At 35.7% G+C, this 20681-nt stretch overlaps 1 protein-coding gene across 1 annotated transcript in view; it reads right to left on the minus strand.

The window, feature by feature from the left end:
* The window catches only part of LOC109051983 (fibrinogen C domain-containing protein 1-like), a 106574-nt gene that overhangs the window by 9890 nt on the left and 76003 nt on the right, over nucleotides 1-20681 (minus strand). The window contains exon 7 of the mRNA XM_042729438.1: nucleotides 121-300. Coding sequence (XP_042585372.1) covers nucleotides 121-300 — 180 coding nt within the window. The remainder of the gene's footprint in view (nucleotides 1-120; nucleotides 301-20681) is intronic.

Genomic DNA, 20681 nt, shown 5'->3' on the forward strand with positions numbered 1-20681 from the left:
TATGACCTATGGCTTTCTGTGAGACCTCTGCCTTTGCAATAAATGTAATAGTTTCTGGCTCCACACTGCATGTAAGCACAGGAACTCTGAGTAAAAAGCAGAATAATGTGTGAAGCATACCTGCCGTGCCAGAGTAGTCCGCAACGCTCAGTGGGTAGCCATCCTCATCTGGGTCAACAGAGAACAACCCCACTCCAAAAGAGCCATACTTTGCAAAGGAGGTACTGTTCTCAAAGTCCTCCAAGTCAATCCTCAGCTCGTAGTTGGCTTGAATGGTAAGTGCATGGATTCGTTTCATGCCTGAAAAAGAGATTTAGATGAAGTTAACGGAAAAATGTGCAGTTGAGATTTATTTGAATATACAGAAGGCTGAAAGAGTGTTTGGGTAACCAGCTTCTGCTACAGACATTAATGAAACCTCAAATCATGTGACTTGTTGAGGAGAGGTGTGCCAACAACATGCTGAAAAGCAGTCAAAACACCTGAACAATCACATAGCTACACATTTGCAACCACTCAGAATGCCCATGGCAAGTTTTGCATAGGAAACGTTCCTAAAAATAAAATGAAATTAAATAATAAAGTGTATTAAAAATTAACTGTAGACTATAAATCATTTGTAAAAAATGATAAATTGTGCATTTATTATTATGAACATTTATGCAAATATGAGTTACTATCAGTTTGCTAGTACACCCCGTGAAAAATTTACCTTTTTAATATATGTGGGCATATTAATACTAGAAAATATATTTAGACAGTAATGATGGGTGTGTGTGTGTGTGTGTGTGTGTGTGTGTGTTCAATGATGAAATTCAATGATGTTCTGAGGAAGAAATTAGCACACCCCTACTTTTTCCCAATACCTTAATACTTAAATATTTTATTTTATTTTAAATTTATTTTGTGTTTACTTTATGTTACACAAGTTTACCAATTTGTTTTTCAATTTGAAAAGAAATCAGTACAAATACACAAAGGGTACTGGTAATTTTCTGCCTGCTAAATTTACAGACAATTTCTATAAATCTAAAACAAACACAATTCAATGTGTAATCCATAATATGGGAAAAACACCTGTGAAAAATCAATAAGAAAAATATGCTGAAATATCAGTACAATACAGTTCCTGCATATTAACACTGGGCCTTATTATTTTTTTATTTTTTAAAGACTCTTCTTGGAGTGTTGAGGGCTCTTAAAAGTGTGAAATTGACTTATTTATCCTTATATATTTTCCCTGTCTGCTGCCTGTACAGCTCAGAAAAGTCTTGATAATAGAGAAACCATCAGCCAATCAGAACTTTTTCCCTCAAACTTGTACTTTAACTTTATTATCTAACACCTGCGACTGGGCTTTTGTTTTCAAACGTCTTTGTCTAACATGAAAATAACTACTGTAGCAGTGAACTTTAAGATTCCACAACAACATTCATATCAAAGTTTTATGGGAACCAGTGCAACAGTGTGCTTCTTAAAGCACAAAGTGCACAACTTCTCTCTCCGAGGGGCGGTCCTGCTAGAGACATTACATTTCATTCTTAGCTTAGACAGGCTTGAAGGACTCTGGTCTACTTCCTGGGATCAATATTTCAACGGGAGACCCAGATTCTAGTAAGTTCTGCTCTTAATATTCCACCCAGTTTTCAGAGAGAGGAGGAGAGGTGCTTGACAGGAAAATAATGTGCTTGCCTACAAATGAATTCCCTTTGTAGACCATTCGCTGGCATGTGCGTTGCACCCCCAGGACAGAAAATCAATACAGCAGAGTTTTGCTAGGTCTAATCGTAGCTTGCTGCTGGTCTTCAGCTGTTGTGACCGAAGCACATGTTATGGTAGGGTGTTAGGTGAATAAACTTTAGCTGCATGTGGCCATATTTGCTAAACAGAATGTGTTGCTTAAAAAGCATCATACTGTGCCTAACAGATGTTCAACAGCCATTAGATATCTCCTGAAAAAAGGGCTACGGGTTATAACAATTATTAACATTAGCGCTGACACTGAGATATTGTTTTAAAGTCTACGTGAAGCCATTCAAAACCCATTTTATTTGCATAAACTGCTGAATTTCAGAATGAAACAAGATATTCAGAGAGAAAACGTGTGGGTTAGGACTTGATATTATCAATCAGGAACTGATTAGATAATTAAAAGTTGCTGTTATGTTTTAAAAGAGGAATTCATGATGTCATCCAAAAATAAACAGTAAAAAAAAAATAATAAAATAAAATAAAGTGTATTAAATGAGTTTGCTTCCTTCTTTTCTGAGAAGATCATTAATATCAGGAAGGCAATTAGCACATCCTCAAGTAATGCAGAGGTCAGACAGATCTGGACGCAATATCAAAAAGATACTATGTCTATTTTTGAAGCAATTGATAGCAAAATTTTGAAAAAATAGTGCAGCACCTAAAATCTTCAACCTGCGATCTTGACACACTTCCCACATCTTTTTTCAAAAGTGTGCTTAACTGTTTAGAAGCAGATCTCTTAGAAGTGGTGAACGCCTCACTTCTTTCTGTGACATTTCCAAACTCCCTGAAAACTGCAGTTGTAAAGCCCCTCCTGAAAAAAGAGCAATCTTGATAACACCATTTTGAGCAATTATAGACCAATATCTAATCTTCCGTTTTATAGGCAAAATTATAGAAAAGGGAGTTTTAATCAGCTGAACAAATACTTAAACTCAAATGGATACCTGGACAATTTTCAATCTGGTTTTCGACTGCATCACAGCACAGAGACAGCGCTCATTAAGATAATAAATGATATTCGCTTAAATTCTGACTCTGGCAAAATATCAGTGCTGGTATTGCTAGATCTCAATGCTGCGTTTGACACTGTCGATCATAACCTACTAATAGAGAGACTGGAAACTGGGTCGGGCTTTCTGGGATGGTACTCAAATGGTTCAGGTCATACTTAGAAGGGAGAGGTTATTATGTGAGTCTAGGAGAGCATAAGTCTAAGTGGACGTCCATGACATGCGGAGTCCCACAAGGCTCAATTCTGGCACCGCTCTTGTTTAGCCTGTATATGCTCCCACTAAGTCAGATAATGAGAAAGAACCAAATTGCCTATCACAGCTATGCTGATGATACCCAGATTTACCTAGCCTTATCGCCAAATGACTACAGCCCCATTGACTCCCTCTGCCAATGTATTGATTATTAAATTATTAGTTGGATGTGCCAGAACTTTCTTCAGTTAAACAAGGAAAAAAACTGAAGTTATTGCATTTGGAAACAAAGATGAAGTTTTCAAGGTGAATGCATACCTTGACTCAAGGGGACAAACAACTAAAAATCAAGTCAGGAATCTTGGTGTGATTCTGGAGACAGACCTTAGTTTCAGTAGTCATGTCAAAGCAGTAACTAAATCAGCATACTATCATCTAAAAAACATTGCAAGAATTAGATGTTTTGTTTCCAGTCAAGACTTAGAGAAACTTGTTCATGCCTTTATCACCAGCAGGGTGGGACTATTGTAATGGTCTCCTCACCGGCCTTCCCAAAAAGACCATTAGACAGCTGCAGCTCATCCAGAACGCTGCTGCCAGGATTCTGACTAGAACCAGAAAATCTGAGCATATCACACCAGTCCTCAGGTCCTTACATTGGCTTCCAGTTACATTTAGGATTGATTTTAAAGTACTTTTACTCGTTTATGAATCACTCAATGACCTAGGACCAAAATATATTGCAGATATGTTCACTGAATATAAACCTAACAGACCACTCAGATCATTAGGATCGAGTCAGTTAGAAATACCAAGGGTTCACACAAAACAAGGGGAGTCCGCCTTTAGTTACTATGCCGCCCGCAGTTGGAATCAGCTTCCAGAAGAGATCAGATGTGCTAAAAACATTAGTCACATTTAAATCTAGACTCAAAACTCATCTGTTTAGCTGTGCATTTGTTGAATGAGCAATGTGCGATGTCCGAATTGATTGCACTGTATTTTTACATATTCACTATATTCTATGTAAAATCATTTTCTATTTTTAACTGTTTTAAATTCATTTTAAATACGTCAATTTTTAAATCATTTCCAATGTTTTAGAATTGCCTGTTTTATGTTTTTTTAAAATTGCTTGTTTTATTTTTGTTATTATTTTTCTTCATGATTATTTTACCTTCTTTTATGTAAAGCACTTTGAATTACCATTGTGTACGAAATGTGCTATATAAATAAACTTGCCTTGCCTTGCCTTGCCTTGCCTAAAGTGTATTAAAAATAAAGGTAGACTATAAATAATTACAAACATTTTAAAAATTGTGCATTTATTATTATTATGAACATCTATGCAAGTATTAGTTATTATGCATGTTGCTTTAGTATTTTTATGTATAATATTCATTAAAATTTTAAATGATCTTTTCAGTTTGCATTTTAAGTTTAGTTTAAACTTTCACACATTTGTTATGTGATTTTGTCATTTTTATTAGCTTTTGACTTTTTAAAAAATATATTTTATTATTTTTTATTATTTTTATTTCAATTTTAGTTTCAGTTATTTTAGTACTTCAACTAAGACTTATACATATACATGCACTACAGGAAAAACGTGTTGGGAAACCTGACCATTACACCAACAGGTACTTGTATGACATTGCATTTCAAATACATATACTTCAATACAAATTTGGTCTTTTGCATATTGCTATAACAGCTTCCATTCTTCTGAGAAGACTTTCCACAAGATTTTGAAGTGTTTCTATGGAAATTTTAGCCCATTCATTCAGTAGGGCATTTGTGTGGTCTGACTCGCAATCTTCGTTCCAGTTTATCCCAAAGGTGTTTGATGGAGTTAAGGTCAGGGCTCTGAGTGAGTCAGTCAAGTTTATTCACACCAAACTCATCCAAACCTGTCTTTACACAGAAGCCAAACATAGAAGCGTGATTCGTCACCTCACAGAACAGGTTTCCACTGCTCCAGAGTCCAGTGGTGGCATTCTTTACACCACGCCATCCAATGCCTGGCATTGTACTTGGTGATTTAAGGGTTGCATGCAACTGAAATCCATTCCATGAAGCTCTTGCTGCACAGTTTTGTGTTGATACTGTATTAATGCCAGTGGAAGTTTGGAAATCTCAGCTATAGAATTAGCAGATCATTGGTCTTTTGCTTAATGACTGAGTTGCAGCTGTTTCTAAATGCTTCCACTTTTAAATCACTTACAACTGACTGAGGAATATCTAGCAGGAACGAAGTTTCACAAATATATATTATTGTGTATATATATTGTGAAGAGTGGGGTGAGTGGACCTCCGGTGGAGTGAATGATAATGAGCGAGGTCTCGAGTCCCACGGAGGAGCTCTGGAAGGATAAAAGGAAAAGTAACGACAGTAAAGGATGAGAGAGGACCAGGCCTTGACTATTAATGTGATTCTGGTTCAGTTTTGTGTTTATTTTGTTATTAAATTATGTTTAAATGTTCGCTGGTTCCCACCTCCTCGTTAAAACCAAGGTACTTACCGAACCATCATATTCGTCATATATATATATATATATATATATATATATATATACTGATGTATGAAGAGTTTGGTTCCAAAACGCAATAACATTATAAAACCATTTTGATTAATTTGAGTAAAAATGTGTTTTCTTTATCAATAAAGTGGCAAGATGAAAAACACTTTTTTCTGTTTTTCACATAGCATCTTTAGGTTATAATAACATTAAAAATGCAAATCCAGGTTTTGATTTTCAAAGATTTATTATAAAATTTTATTATTTTTTCCCCAAAATGCAATAAATCCATGATACTTTTTTTCCCCTCAGAATACAATAAATCCATTGAATTAATATGAAAGTTATTTTTCATATTGAAACAGATGAAAATACACAACATAGTAAGTTGATCCACATATGACAGGCTCTGAACTTGGTCAATACTAATCTTATATACAGGCACTGGACTAAAAATACATTCATCAGTCATCGCTCCCAAAATGAATTCAACAAATCTTGTTAATGCTTTAAATTACTTACAGCAATAAAATTTAATTTCATCATGAACAAGAACATGAACAACATCACATTAGACCGCAGAAATCCCAAAATGACATTTCCCTTACATTCAACTTCCAAAAGTGCATTCATCTTTGCCATGTTACATTCATTTAGCTGACAAGTGCTTTGTGCTGTATAAACAAAAACATAAATGGCATTAATAAAAACACTAACACTGACAAGCTACGCAATATCGCGTTCATAATTGAATGCGATTCATCTTATGAACGCGATATAGCGTAGCTTGTCAGTTATCAACGGCTCCGTGTATTAAATGCATCTGAATAATTTCCATCTGAAAGCATGTGATGGAGATTTCCCAGTACTATTAATCACAGAATTGGCTTTACTGACGAAATGCGCATGGCAATCACATGGGATTTATTGTGCAGCCCTTGTTTGTTGATCACAAAGTACAAAGTAGATGAGGAAAACTAGGATGCCGGGTGTATTTAAAGCGCCGCCATTACTGTCTAGAGTGCGTCGAATGGTGCGCTGTGATTGGTTGAGCGGATATATCGCATTCTGCAAAAAAGGGAGACTGGCGTTTGTCAAGGTTTGGAAAAAAAAGGGAGAAAACATGACCGAATAACTCTGCGAATATCGCATTTTGCGTAAAATTAAAAATTAACTTTTCAATACCGACCAAATACAATACTGATTTTGGCGGCAACTCATTTGTTTTAAAAAATGGCGTTTATTGCGTTTTGGAACCAAACTCTTCATAAAATGTCTATTTTTGGCTCCTGCACCTTTAAGAAACACCCCCTAGCAGTGAAATGTGCCCCACACTTTGAGAATCTAAAGTTATAAGATAGCTCAGGTGAGAAGCAGCAGTCTATCTGCCTGCCTCCAGTCCTGCAGAATAGACTAACATTTGTTCAAATTATATTGGCATAATGACAGAGATGGTTATGATGGCTGTGAATGGAGCGGGACTGGTGTGGTGCCGTTCCAGTGGCAGCCGAGCACAACATCAGGCTCTATTAAGCACCAACACCCTTCTAATGGTCTCCACGCTGACTAAATGGATAGGCCATTTGCACTCGAAGGTTATTTCTGTTTCGACCCAGGGACTCAGTAATGTTACACAGAGGTGCGATATATCTGAACAGCCGTGTTAAAGACAGAAGGCTGGCTGTGCTGTTCTTCATGTAAAAACTAATGTGCGTATGATTATCTTCACCTGGTCGGGGCTTCAAACAGCTCCAGATAATCTGATACGCAACCCATCTTCTTGATGCATGATATGATCAGGAACTGACTATACTTTGATAAACTCACTGTTTTTTTCCCAACAAGCTTGCAGCGTGACCTGTTTTATGGTAACCACTGTGATATATACAGTATAAATGATTTTTATGTTTTTTCCTCATGTAGTTGCATATATATATGCTATATGTTAAAAAATATATATGCACCATGATTATATACATATAATACAAAATTATTTAAATATATATTAGATCCCCAGTTTTGGAAACCTTGAAATAATGTAATGCTTAGTTCACTTTGTATTGTTAATAATAACAAATGGAATATACTTTTTCTTTGAATTTTAATATCAATATGGTGCAATATTATCCTATTTAAATCAATGTAATAAATGAGTTAGGTTAAACGTATTCAAAAAGTAGTCTGATTATATTACCTAAAATGTGCAATGTAATGGATTATGTTACGTTACATTACATTATATATATATATATATATATATATATATATATATATATATATATATATAAAGATAGACAGACAGACAGACACACAGACAGACAGATAGATAGATAGATAGATAGATAGATAGATAGATAGATAGATAGATAGATAGATAGATATTTCAAACAATACATGTTTGAATTTGGTTCTGTGTTAAGTTGCCACTAAATGTCCAATATTTCCTGAAGAAACCCATTGAGACTGACGGCTGTAAATCCTATGTATGAGTTGGATATGGAGGTAATATCATCTCAGGGTGACTTCATATAGCTGCCAGTGTTGTTGACACAAAGCCGGTTTGATCTGTTTTTGGGAAGCATTGATCACCCCCGAAACTGCCGTTTGAAAGCCCTGCCAGGAGGAGCTCGCTAGTCCATACAACAAAATCAAACAGAAACCCCTCAACCTTTCATCATTTCATTTCCACAGCCTTGATGGGCCAACAATGTTGTTTAAGCACCAATGACTAAAAAAATGACTAAAAAATTAAAAGCATTTGAAGCATCTCAAAAGCTGAACTTGTCACAGGTTCGTCAGTTTACAACATAATTACCACCCCCCCGTATTGTCTATAAAACACAGCTTCGTATTTTTTGCTGAAAGGAGTCAAAATGTCTTGTGGCTATTAGAATGAAAATTTACATATCTTCAGGCATAAAATTTAACATGCTCTGACATCAAACAGAAATCTTTGAAATGTAAGTACCGTAGTTATGTTTAAACTGTGGGTTTCCTCTAAATTTACATAATTACATTCAGGCCTTTAATTAAATCTCAAGAGACTCACTCAACCCAAGTAACAATAATTTCTTCAAGATACATCAAACAGCATACATGCTGCACTGAATTAGTACGAAGTACTTAGGTGTAGAAGGTAGTAATCTATATGTCTATCTATCCATTCATCCATCCATCAGGACTCTAAACTCTGAAACATCAAGGCTTTTAAAACTTTTTAAACTTACATTCCAACTTTGCTTTTCTAATGAAAACTTACAATTAAACGAATTTCTTGGAATTTAAAGTCATTTTAATTCTACATCCTTATATTTAAATTCCAACTATGCACCTGTTTGAATGAAATTGGAATTTATAAGGCATTCTCAATTGAGTTCTGTATAGTTCATGACCTATCTAAACAGTAAAATTACTTGATTCACTGCTGGACTCTGGTCTTCTTAATTCCACATTTCAATTGATCTGAGGCCTCTTTAAAGGAAGCGCAATTGGTGTTGCAATTAGAACTAAAGCGAGGCACTTGAGGATGTGAGGCAATAGTGAAAACGGAGGCCCTCGTGCTGAGCCGTGCCAGCAGAGGACAGATTTCTTTCTGACAGGCCAAAAGCTGCGCTCATTTTCTCCCCATGCAACCGTCCTCTACTATTAATTTTTAATCAAGCTGCTCCATCTGCGTTTCTGCGAGGGCTTTGCCGCTTGCTGCAACCGTTCAATGAGATGCGTCTCGCATGGCTGTTCCCTGCGCCCTGTCAGACAAAAGCGAGACATTCAAGAAAAGAAGCAGAGAGATTGGAGTTCAGGGCAGGGGTTTCCACTCTCACAAAAACACAAATCTGCACATGTGATTGCGCCCTGAGGTCACGGCATACGGGGCTTTGAACACCTGCCAGCAGAGTGACACAGCATCCGGCGCTTCTTCAGTTCTCCGCAGGATGAATCATCGCACCTAACGTGCCCGTCCCTTCCCAGCGAGCCACATCAAAGCTGCTGTTTACAGGTGGGCGCTGTCGACCGCACCGATATCGATTTTGCTAATTTTCCAAAGCCTGTCTTCAAGTCTCTGTGAAATCCATTTTTGGGCCTTGAGCTCAATTATATGCAAATCAAAGAAAAAGGGATTTAATTACACCTGATGCAGCTCTTGTTTACATATTTAGAATGGAGAAAGTGTCTCTTGTCATCGGCAGGATCCTCCAGAGGGACTCTGGAGGAATATTCAATGACCCTTCCGCCAGATCACAGCATTAAATAAGAGACTCAATAAGGTACAGGAGCGCAGTGCTTTAGAAACAGCTGAGGTAAAATGGACAAGGTGTAAAACCTAGAGCAGAACAGCTGTTCATATGCTATTGAAAACACATCTGTAAGTACACTTCACATCAATGCAGTTGTTTCAGTGCAATTAAAAAGAGCATATGGAGACCTGCCTCCAGAGACTGGAACGAACACAGTGTTTCTGGCAACTTGCTGAACACATAGAAGCTACAGAACAGGGAGACCTGCTTTATATCATTGGCCATTCATACATTCCTGACCAATCCAATTAAAGACACTGAAAATGAGCTCTGCGCCATTAAAGAAAGGTAATTATCTATGACTACTGCTAATGTGATACACCATTGTGCATATAATTTTACTGATTTCTCATTACAGAATTCACAAAAGCACAAATCCTTTGTTATTCTGGTTAAGTGTTCTTTAAAATGTCAATTCTGTACCGTTAATAAAATGTTAACTTTTTATTATGACTATTATTTTTCTTTAATTAATTTTATACAACAGTTAATTAACTGGTAGGTTTAGGGTAGGGGTAGCATTTTTCGTTATCGATTTGTGCTACCTATCATTTTAATGGGAGGTAGCACAATCTGAGCGGGTAGCACAAATCGTCAGAACACCGCTATAAATCGGAACCGGATTTTAGTTTTTTATTTTGGCTGATCTCTATTCCAGGATTACACACAAACTGCATTGCAATTATTTCCCAAAATGTAATTTGTGTGAAATTTTTATGAGGTCTGTAAAGAGGAGAAAATACTGTATCAGGCTCACGATGAAGCTCACTGTTGGGGTTTATATGTGGGGGTTTATATGAATGTATCTTTGAAAGGAACTGACTGTCTTCAGAAATGTTTCAATGGCATTTTCTTTTCATCTTACTGCCATTTAATACATATTAAAGTAGTGTTTATAAGCACAGCTGCTTTGTTTACAGCAGTAACCAAGGAAATGCTGCATCGCTACTGTTCCATAAGTGCCACCTGCTTTCAGAGAATAAATATACATTTTCATTCCATCTGTCTGCTGTTTTTGTTTTGTGAAGGTGTCTTATGTAGCATAATTGCACAAATCTAAAGTAAGACCATTCTGTTTTTTTAAATCTTGAAATTATACAATCTAATTCAAATCAAAAATAACTGCTCATGCTACATGCATGTGGCACTACTGTCTTTTCAAAATAAATGAAAAAAAAAAATTATGTTGTACCGAACTCGTATCGAACCGTAACCCCAAAACCGAGGTAAGTACTGAACCGTGATTTCTGTGTGCCATTACACCCCTACAAGACACTGATAAGTAACCTATGTTTAAGAAACAATATTGCAAGGTTTTTTTGTCCATTTTTGCTCTGCAAACATAAATAGTCCCAGACAAACTTCATAGTGGCGTTCCTAAATAAATTAGTGTTACTTGACTGAATTGGTGTGTTTGAACAAATCGGCTCTGTGAATGATTCTCTGAATGGAGCAGTGTTGTTTTTTAACAATTTCAGCTGTGTGAATGATTCACTGACTCACTCATAAAGACATGCACTTGTTTTGTTCCAGAACGAATCAATGTTTTTGAATGAATTGTTTGAGTAAATGATTGAGTGAGTGAAAGTCACTTGGCCTTTATTGAACAAATCCTTTGAGTAAATGATTTTGCTGGCATTACTAACATGCAACAATCCGTGTAAATATATTCAAACCACTTCTATGAGTCCGTGTAAACAATATATTTTTAATTGAATAGATATGGCTTTTACAGTATATAACATACATGTCACGAATCGTGTCCGCGGTCTTCCATCTGCTCGCCTCCAGAGGTCACCTTCTGATTATATTGACTCTCACACTAAACAGACTGTTACACAACACCCTGGAATACATTTCCCATGTTCCATTTCACTAATCACACTCTCACCTGTAGCCAGTCACACACACAATAAATACAAGGCTCTAAACACAGTTCAGGGCTGAGTATTGTAAGCACATATTGCTACCCTAGCTGATAGCTACTTTACAGAGCCTGCTCTAGTTTTCTTATTCTTGCCTTGCCTGCTTTCCCATGTTCAGATTCTTGCCTGTGTATTTTGGATTACCCTTTCGTCTTGCCGTTTGGACATTGTTTGCCCCTGCCTGGACTATTGCCGTGTACCTGGATTATATCTCTTTGTCTTGCCCTGTTGGATTACGTTTGCCATCGATTGTCCCACGCCTGTTTACTGGACTACTCTTTTGTCTTGCCCTTGATATACCTGTGTGCCATTGTCTGACCCTAGCCTGTTTTGTCCACGTCTTTAAATAAAGCTTTGCAAATGGATCCGCACACCTCTCTACCTGTTCACTCCATAACAGTATAGCTCTTTTTAAGGCAAATCTAATAATCATATAACTGGCTCATAATGTTGTAAAGCTGTAAATCTATGCACAAACAAAAGCTTCCTTCACAAGGACTTGGACTTGAATCTGTGTCTCCAGCTTGAGCACAAGAGCTCAAAGTCAGGAGCACACATACTGAACCAGCACCATGAATTTGAAATTAATTCATTCTAATTTAATATGTGCCAACAGAGCATGTTTAAACTGGCACTGACAAAAATTAAGCTGAACAAGACTGTCGTTGGATCCTGCGCAATTCACATCCTTTATTCATGGGGGGGACTGTCACAATAAATAATATTTCATGTGTCACTAAGGTAAAAACTTAATTTGTGTGTTGGGACACAGTGGCGCACACAAGCAGCCATCTCACTTGGCTATACATAGGGAAAATTAAATAAATCAGAACGTCTTAAATAATACATTCAGACTCCAAGAGTCTTTATAGCGGAGATCAAAACAGCAGTTCGACTATTCTCCTGCATTTTACTGCTGGTCGCACAAAGGCTCAATTTTGAAGGGATACACTCAAAAATGAAAATTTGGTCATCATTTGCACACTCATGTCATTCTGAACCTGTATGATTTGCTTTTTCTATGAAACACAAAAAGGAGAAATGTTGGGGTATGAGGATTGGAAACCTTGCTAAATATAAAGAGATAGAAAATTCTGTCAATATTTACTCATCCTCAAGTTGTTCTAAATCTATAATTTATTTCTTTTGTTGAGCGCAAAGAAGATTATTTGAAGAATGCTAGTAACCAAATAGTTGACAGTAGCCATTGAGTTTGATAGAATGGAAAAAAAAATGGCTACCAATTGCTTTCCACCATTCTTTAGAATTTCTTCTTTTGTGTTGAACAAAAGATATAAACTCATAAAGGTTTAAACAAGTGGAGGATGTATATGTGATTGGGGAATTTTAATTTTTGGGTTATGTATGGTCCATGTCATTGGGCCAAAAAAAGTGGAACAGTATGTATGGAAAGTAATATATATATATATTTATATATTTGTAAGGACTGCATTTATGATACATCGATGATGCATTTATGATGCTTTTGGTTATTTTTTGAAGCCTGAAAGCTTCATTATTTATTTATTAACTGCATGAAAATGAGTAACTAGCACAATATTCAAAATTTCTTTTTTAATGTTCTCTCAGAAGTCACACAAGTGTGCAACAACATGAGGGTGAGTAAATGAAGAGAGAATATTAATTTTGCCTGAACTATCCTCTAGTTCCCCATCGTGGTGTATGCTGTATTAATAAGATAAGAAGGCCAGCTCTGTTCCCCACATTCATCTATGAAGTTATGAGGTATTAATGACCTTTTGGTTAGCAGTGTGAAATTAGCTGGAGTGTTTTCACAGATAGCATCACACCGGCTTTGCGTTGCCATCAGCTGAAATCTTATCAGGGACATCAGCATCCTATCTGTGTGCTGACCCGGTTTCATGTCTGCAGCTCGCCGCCTGCCTATTCCTCTGAAACGCTTCACAAAACACACATTACAGTTCATTACTGCGTCAGGTTTGGCTAAATGAATGGATGCCATGGGACAGAAAAATATGTAGAGCATCCCGAAGGTTACAGAGACTAGAAAAATAATACTCCTTGAAAAATAGCTCCCATTAGGGATCTGAAGCATTCAATGGAGCATTGTTATTTAAAGTGCCCCATTATGGATTTTTGAAAATTACCTTTCATGGAGTTTGTAACACAGCTCTACATGAATGAAAACATCCTGCAAAGTTTTAAATCTCAAAGTGCACAAGTTATTGTCTCTCAAAAGAAAGAGTCGACTCTGAATCATTGAAACAAGTCATTTTTAAAGTGAATCCCAAGCCGTTTCATGTTGACATCAACATGAAACATTAGCATATTGCCGCTGTTTAGAGCCTTGTATTTATTGTGTGTGTGACTGGCTACAGGTGAGAGTGTGATTAGTGAAATGGAACATGGGAAATGTATTCCAGGGTGTTGTGTAACAGTCTGTTTAGTGTGAGTCAGTATAATCAGAAGTCAGGGGGAAAAAGTATTTGGACACTTGGAAAACATAAGAATTTCAGTTCATTAAATAATATACTGTCTTTGGGATTGGTACATTTATTTATTTATTTTTTAAAAGTTTTTCAAAGAAGTTTCTTATGCTCACCCAGGTTGCATTTATTTGATTAAAAGATAGAATAAAAACACTTTTATTTAATGTATAACATATAAATAACACATTTTAAAATTTAACTTTTTCCTCTGATGGCAAAGCTAATGTCTTCAGTGTCACATGATCCTTCAGAAATCATTCTAATATGCTAATTTGATGCTCAAGAAACATTTCTTATTATTATCAATTTTAAAAACAGTTATGCCGCCTAATATTTTAGTGGAAACTGTGATGCATATTTTCATGATTTTTTGATGAATAGAAAGTCCAAAAGAACAGAATTTATTTTAAACAGAAATATTATTTTTTAATAAACATTTAATAATTTGTTACATTGTCTTTATAGCATCCTGGCAAAATTAAATTAAATTAAATTAAATTAAATTAAATTAAATTAAATTAATTAAATTAAATTAAATTAAATATTAAATTTTAAATTTTAAATTAAATTAAAAAAGCGTATCGCTGATCTATAATAAAGAGTCATTATATAGATGAGTGGTTCTGACCCCTATCTTCTGAATGGTAGTGTAACAATGTTACATATTTGTGATGAGTGGGGCGGGGCCGAGAGCCGTGGGAACGGAGCGAGGCCGGTGGAGTGATTGGGAAATGAGCGACACCTGCTCCACTCACCGGCCTCGAGTCGTCACAATATTTTTAAACAAAATTATTTTATAATATAATACAATACATTTAAAAAGATTAGCATGAAAACTTTTTTTTTTTAGTGTTATATATTTTGTTGAATAAAATAATATTTTTCTATATAATAAAATAATATAAATAAATGCTACTTGCTTTGTTTTTAGTTATATAATGCAAAGACATTCAGACATTTAAAAGTGTGGATAAAATGTCCAAATACTTTTTGGGGTCACTGTACACTTTTAAAAATAAAGGTTCCAAATCCATTTGGGGTTCCCAAAGAACCTTTCAGTGAGCAGATTTCAGTGAGCAGCTTAAAAAGAACCATTTTTTCCTTATGTGGATATTTAATAATCTGAAGAACCTTTTTCCAATATATAGAACCTTTTGTTAAAGTTAAAGTTTCTACATGGAACCACTGACAGCAATAAAGAACCTTCATTTTTAAGAGAGTATGCAACAATCCTGTTGCAAAAGTTCTGTCATGATCTTCTCATCAACATATCTGCTTCATACTAGGCGACACTTTTCTGGTGTTGATGAAGTGATGTTTCCGAATGGGTCTGTGCAGGTTAAACAAACACGGTTGGGAAACACTGTGAAAATATGCAACGATAACACAGTCGTACATGCTTGGGGAAGCATTACATTGTCTGTCATGACTTTTTCTTTTCCAAGAGGAAAACACTGGGATTGATAACATTTATAATGGATTAGGGTGTTTAAAAGCGAAGCTGAAAGCTGTGATAGCATCTCATTCCCACTAAAGGAAGAAGAAAGATAGAGAGAGAAATAGAAAATAATGTAGAAGGGCAAGGACGGGAGGAGAAGAGGATCAGAGGAGTTTTCAATTTTAGCTTGCATCTTCCCCATAAAATTCAAGGCCATTCGTGCATGGCCAGCAAGCGCTGCGTGGTTAATCCACGGCGCGAGATAAGTAGTCGGTCTAAAACAATTCGAATGGCGATTAATGGAACGCTTTGTGGATGCTGAGCAAGGCCATGTTTTATTCAGAGCCTCTGGAGAGCTATACTAGCAGATAAATCACAGATAAAGACTCAGTGAAAATTGCCAATATTTTCATAGCGCCAAACAAGTCAGTGGGGACCATGTTGGTTTGATATCCATCTATTTCCCTGCTTAGATTCATTCCTCCAGTCCGTAGACACATTGCAGCACTCCATCAAGGGACGATGGATGTCTTGAAAGTTCAACCCTTTTTATTTTGTCCGTCTGTTATTATTATCTTTCTGAGTAATCTGGGAATTCACCTACAGACCAAGACGACTATTGCTGGATGTGGACACAACACTGTTCTCTATTACCTTACATGAGATGTATGAAAATGCACATAGATCTCAGGGAGGAAACCTGACCTGTGAAGAAGACTAAATTGTAAAGGGAAGACTAAATCCATCATGAGAGAAATGCATTGTTAAAACAGGTATCACAACAGCAACTAACTAAAAGTAGCAGCACTACATTTTTCAGTAGTGTGACAGTTGCCCACGCTGCAAAAACAATGTCTTACTCAGTATACGTGTCGCAGTGCCACACTTCCGGCATCTCTGCTGGCACTTGTTTGGCTTCCTGGTCTCTGACTTAACTCGCCTATGACGTCTCTGATTACACACATGATTCAGAGCCAGTCATGCTGAAGGCGTTCCCAAAGCGTTCTCATTCCCTCAAGGAACCATGGTTACATGTGTAACCTGAGAAGGTTTTCAGAGAACGTTTCAAGATGTAAATTAATGAATCATTTAAAATGTTTTAAGCATAAATATCACTAATTTATTATTCACAATGCCATAGAAGAACCTTTTTTTTTCTAAATGGTTCAATAAAGAATCTTTAACATGTGAAGAACATTTCTGTTTCACAAAGGGTTCTTTGTGGCGAAAGAAGGCTCTTCAGATTATAAAAAGGTAAGAAAGAGATGGTTCTTTAGAGAACCTTTGACTGAATGATTCTTTGTGGAACCAAAAATGCTTCTGTGGCGTCGCTGTGAAGAACAATTTAAGCACCTTTATTTTTTAAGAGTGTATGCTTAAAACCTGAAATAAAACAAAGGGATAGAAAAAACAACCTTGGCTAACTTTTCCTCTCTTGCACAAATACTGTTGTCCAAACTGATTCTTTTTCGTAAATTACTTTGTTTGATTGTTCATGTCTATGAATCATTTCATAAGTGACATATGAATTATAAAAAATTTATGTTTTACTTTATTTAATAAATATTCATACTTTACACTATATGTATAAATATTTATGTTACACCTTTTAAAGCTATTCATTCATGTTTTCCACTCAGTTATATAAAAATGGTGTTTCTATAGATATTTTTTATAATATGTCTTAAATGTCAGTTTTTCAAAATTGAGATTTATATATCACCTGAAAGCTGAATAAATAAGCTTTCCATTGATGTATGGTTTATAAGGATCGGACAATATTTGACCGAGATACAACTATTTGAATATCTGGAATCTGAGGGTGCAAAAAAATCAAAATACTGAGAAAATCAGCTTTAAAAGTTGTCCAAATGAATTCTTAGCAATGCATATTACTAATCAAAAATTAAGTTTTGATATATTTACGGTAGGAAATTTACAAAATATTTTCATGGAACATGATCTTTACTTAATATATCCTAATGATTTTTGGCATAAAAGAAAAATAATATACTTTTGACCCATACAATGCTTTGTTGGCTTTTTCTAAAAATATACCCCAGCAACTTAAGACTGATTTTGTGGTCCTGGATCACATATTGTAATTTTTCTAGAACTGAGCAGTTTTCTTTTTAGGTTGGACAGGATGCCAGTACACAGTACTTGAACCACCAACTTTAACTTTCTGAATACATAATGAAAGTGCACTTGAGGTGAAGGTCAGTCTTGACTGATAATTTTCATCTCCACCCACGTTACAGGCTGCACTGACTAATTCAGAGACTGACTAAATCCTTTTATAAAGCCACAGCATAGTTCGCAGTTACATTTGTTAATAAAGTATTAAGCTAACTACTTTTCAACAGAGTAGCTTCACTATAGACTGTTATTGCTCTCATCAATAAGCCACTTGCACAGTTAAACCCAGTTCAATTTTTTTCCAAGCACTTATTGCACCTCGCCGAGTCTTACGTTCATTACAAGATCAACAAAAATGTCACACTTCTCTTGGCTTTTCTCTCTTGCAGCTGTGATCGAAACACACTACAGCATCAGCTGCACTTTAGACTGTTTAAAAATTTATTCTGAATTAACACTTTCTGACAGAAACATCTCGCTTGAGCATCTGTACAATGGAGAGTCACAGTATCGACTCGTGTTCTTTGAATCCTCTGGTTTTTAAATATTGAGGAGGTCACTGTAGTGGATTCTTCCATCTTGTGGAAGTAAACAATAATAGTGTGATTCAGAAGGGAGAGCTTACACAAGCACACACACACAGAAAGAGAGCGAGAGAGAGTAAAAAAAACAGGATCCAGTAGAGAGAAACGGCGAAAGGAAAATATGTTTGTCAGCAGTATCTCAGCCATACATCTCGGCATAACATCCAGGGGGTTTTGGGAGTGTAATAGCAGGATACGGATTGGAAATGAGTGAGTGAGAAACCAAACCATGAATTTCAAAAAGCATCGAGGAGGTGAGGATGCCAAGAAAGAGAGAGAAAATCAGCAGAGCCTTGATGTAGCTTGAATAGAGCTGGAAATAAAGCAAATTAGCAAGACTATTTTGTTGATGTTGTTTTGTTTGGGGGTTTCTTTTGAGGAAAAAGTCATTATTTCATCTATCCAAAAAAATGATTAGGATCAACGTTAATCTTGTCAACCAAAATGGGGGTGAGCCAGATTAGACATAAATATACATTATGACAATGAGATCATTTTAATTCAAACATACTTTAGATGAAAAATGACTAAAAATAACTCTCTCTCTATATATACAGTATACAGTGTGTAGGGACCAAGCACAACAAAACCAGCTTAAGTCGGTGGGGTATATTGCCAAAAAAACATTGTATGGGTCAAAATTAAAAAAATGGATTGCTAAGAATTCATTTGGGCAAATTCGAAGGCGATTTTCTCAGTATTTTTCTTGCCCTCAGATTCCAGATTTTTAAATAATTGTATCTCGGCCAAATATTGTCCAATCCTAACAAACCATACGTCAGTGGAAAGCTTATTTGTTCAGCTTTGTTCAGTTTGGCACTTAAGACCTTTTTAAGGTTTTGTGGTCCAGGGTCACATATATTAGTGCTGTCAAACGATTAATTGCATCCAAAATAAAAGTTTTTATTTACATAATACATGTGTTTGTACTGTGTATATTTAGTATGTATGGTCACATATATTAGTGCTGTCAAACGATTAATATATATACTAGATATATATATATATATATTATATAGATATACACACACACACACATGCATGAATATATTTAAGAAAAATGTTACGTTTATAAATTTAATATATTTATATATGATATAATTTATATAAATAAATAAATACATGCAGATATTTTCAAAATATCAGTAAGATTTAATTTTAATTTTATTTATTTATTTAATACTATATATTATATATTATCTTTATTGTTGTTATTTATTTATTTATTACTGTTTTCAATGTTGAAAAACCATTATGGTGCTTAATATTTTTTGTGGAAACTGTGATGGATTTTTCAGGAATGGTTGGTGAATATTTGAAATAGAAATCTTCTGTAACAGTATAAATGTATTTACTGTCAATTTTGATAAATTTGCATAAATAACAGTATTAATTTTATAATAAAACCTTTAAATGGAAGTGTAAATATTCACATAAATAATATGTTTGATTTTTACATTTTCAATTAAACTGATATGCCATTTTGGTCAAAATTAACATGATTAAATATTTACTACATTTAAAAGATATTCACCAAAATAGCAAAACTGTAGCTAAATCAAAAACTGTGTTAAAATGAAAACTGGACAGTATATTCACCTAAAAAATTCTATTCTTTTGTGTTCCACAGAACAGAGTAAGTCAACTTCAAATAACATGAGGGTAAGTAAATGATGACAGAATTCTCTTTTTAAATATATTGATCTCTTCACGGATGCAAATGACAGAATGACAGTAAACCAGACCAGGTAGCCAAAAGCAGACTTCAGAGGCTCCTATCACAGTGTGGCTCATTTTTGAAGCGGCTCGGGCTGTTAGAATGCATAACAGTCTATTAATGGAGATTCTGTGTTGAGTAATGAGTGCAGAGACAGGGGAAAAACACCCAGGAGAGGCGGCCATCTTTTTAACCCACTTTTTAAAATTCACTCGGCCAGACGTGGGGAGCCTGCATGGAGCCCACATCAGTGGTGAGAAAATGCCTGTCTAAGCTTAATGAAATCAGCAGGACTTCAACATCTGAATAAGAAAATAAAGCAAGAAGTGAGAAAGCTGAGATTTAAGGGGGATTACGATATTCCGACAGTCAGCAATACATTGAGAGAGACGAGGGAAAACCTGGTAGAGGCAGTTAACAACTTCTTTCTCTCGTGACCAGCACGAGCGCCTGAGGCACAGCCAGTTTATGCATGTGTAGAAAATGGAAGTTACACTCGTATGTCAAGCTGTAAGAACTAAAAGCCATCGGCGTGCTTTTCTGAGATGTTCTGCTGGTAACTAAGTCACTTCACATCAACGGCATCCATCCACCCTCGCTTTCTGCACTTAAAGAGACGCGTTCATGCTGTTT

The sequence above is a fragment of the Cyprinus carpio genome, chromosome B8 (assembly GCF_018340385.1).
Source record: "Cyprinus carpio isolate SPL01 chromosome B8, ASM1834038v1, whole genome shotgun sequence".
Taxonomy (NCBI): Eukaryota; Metazoa; Chordata; class Actinopteri; order Cypriniformes; family Cyprinidae; genus Cyprinus; species Cyprinus carpio.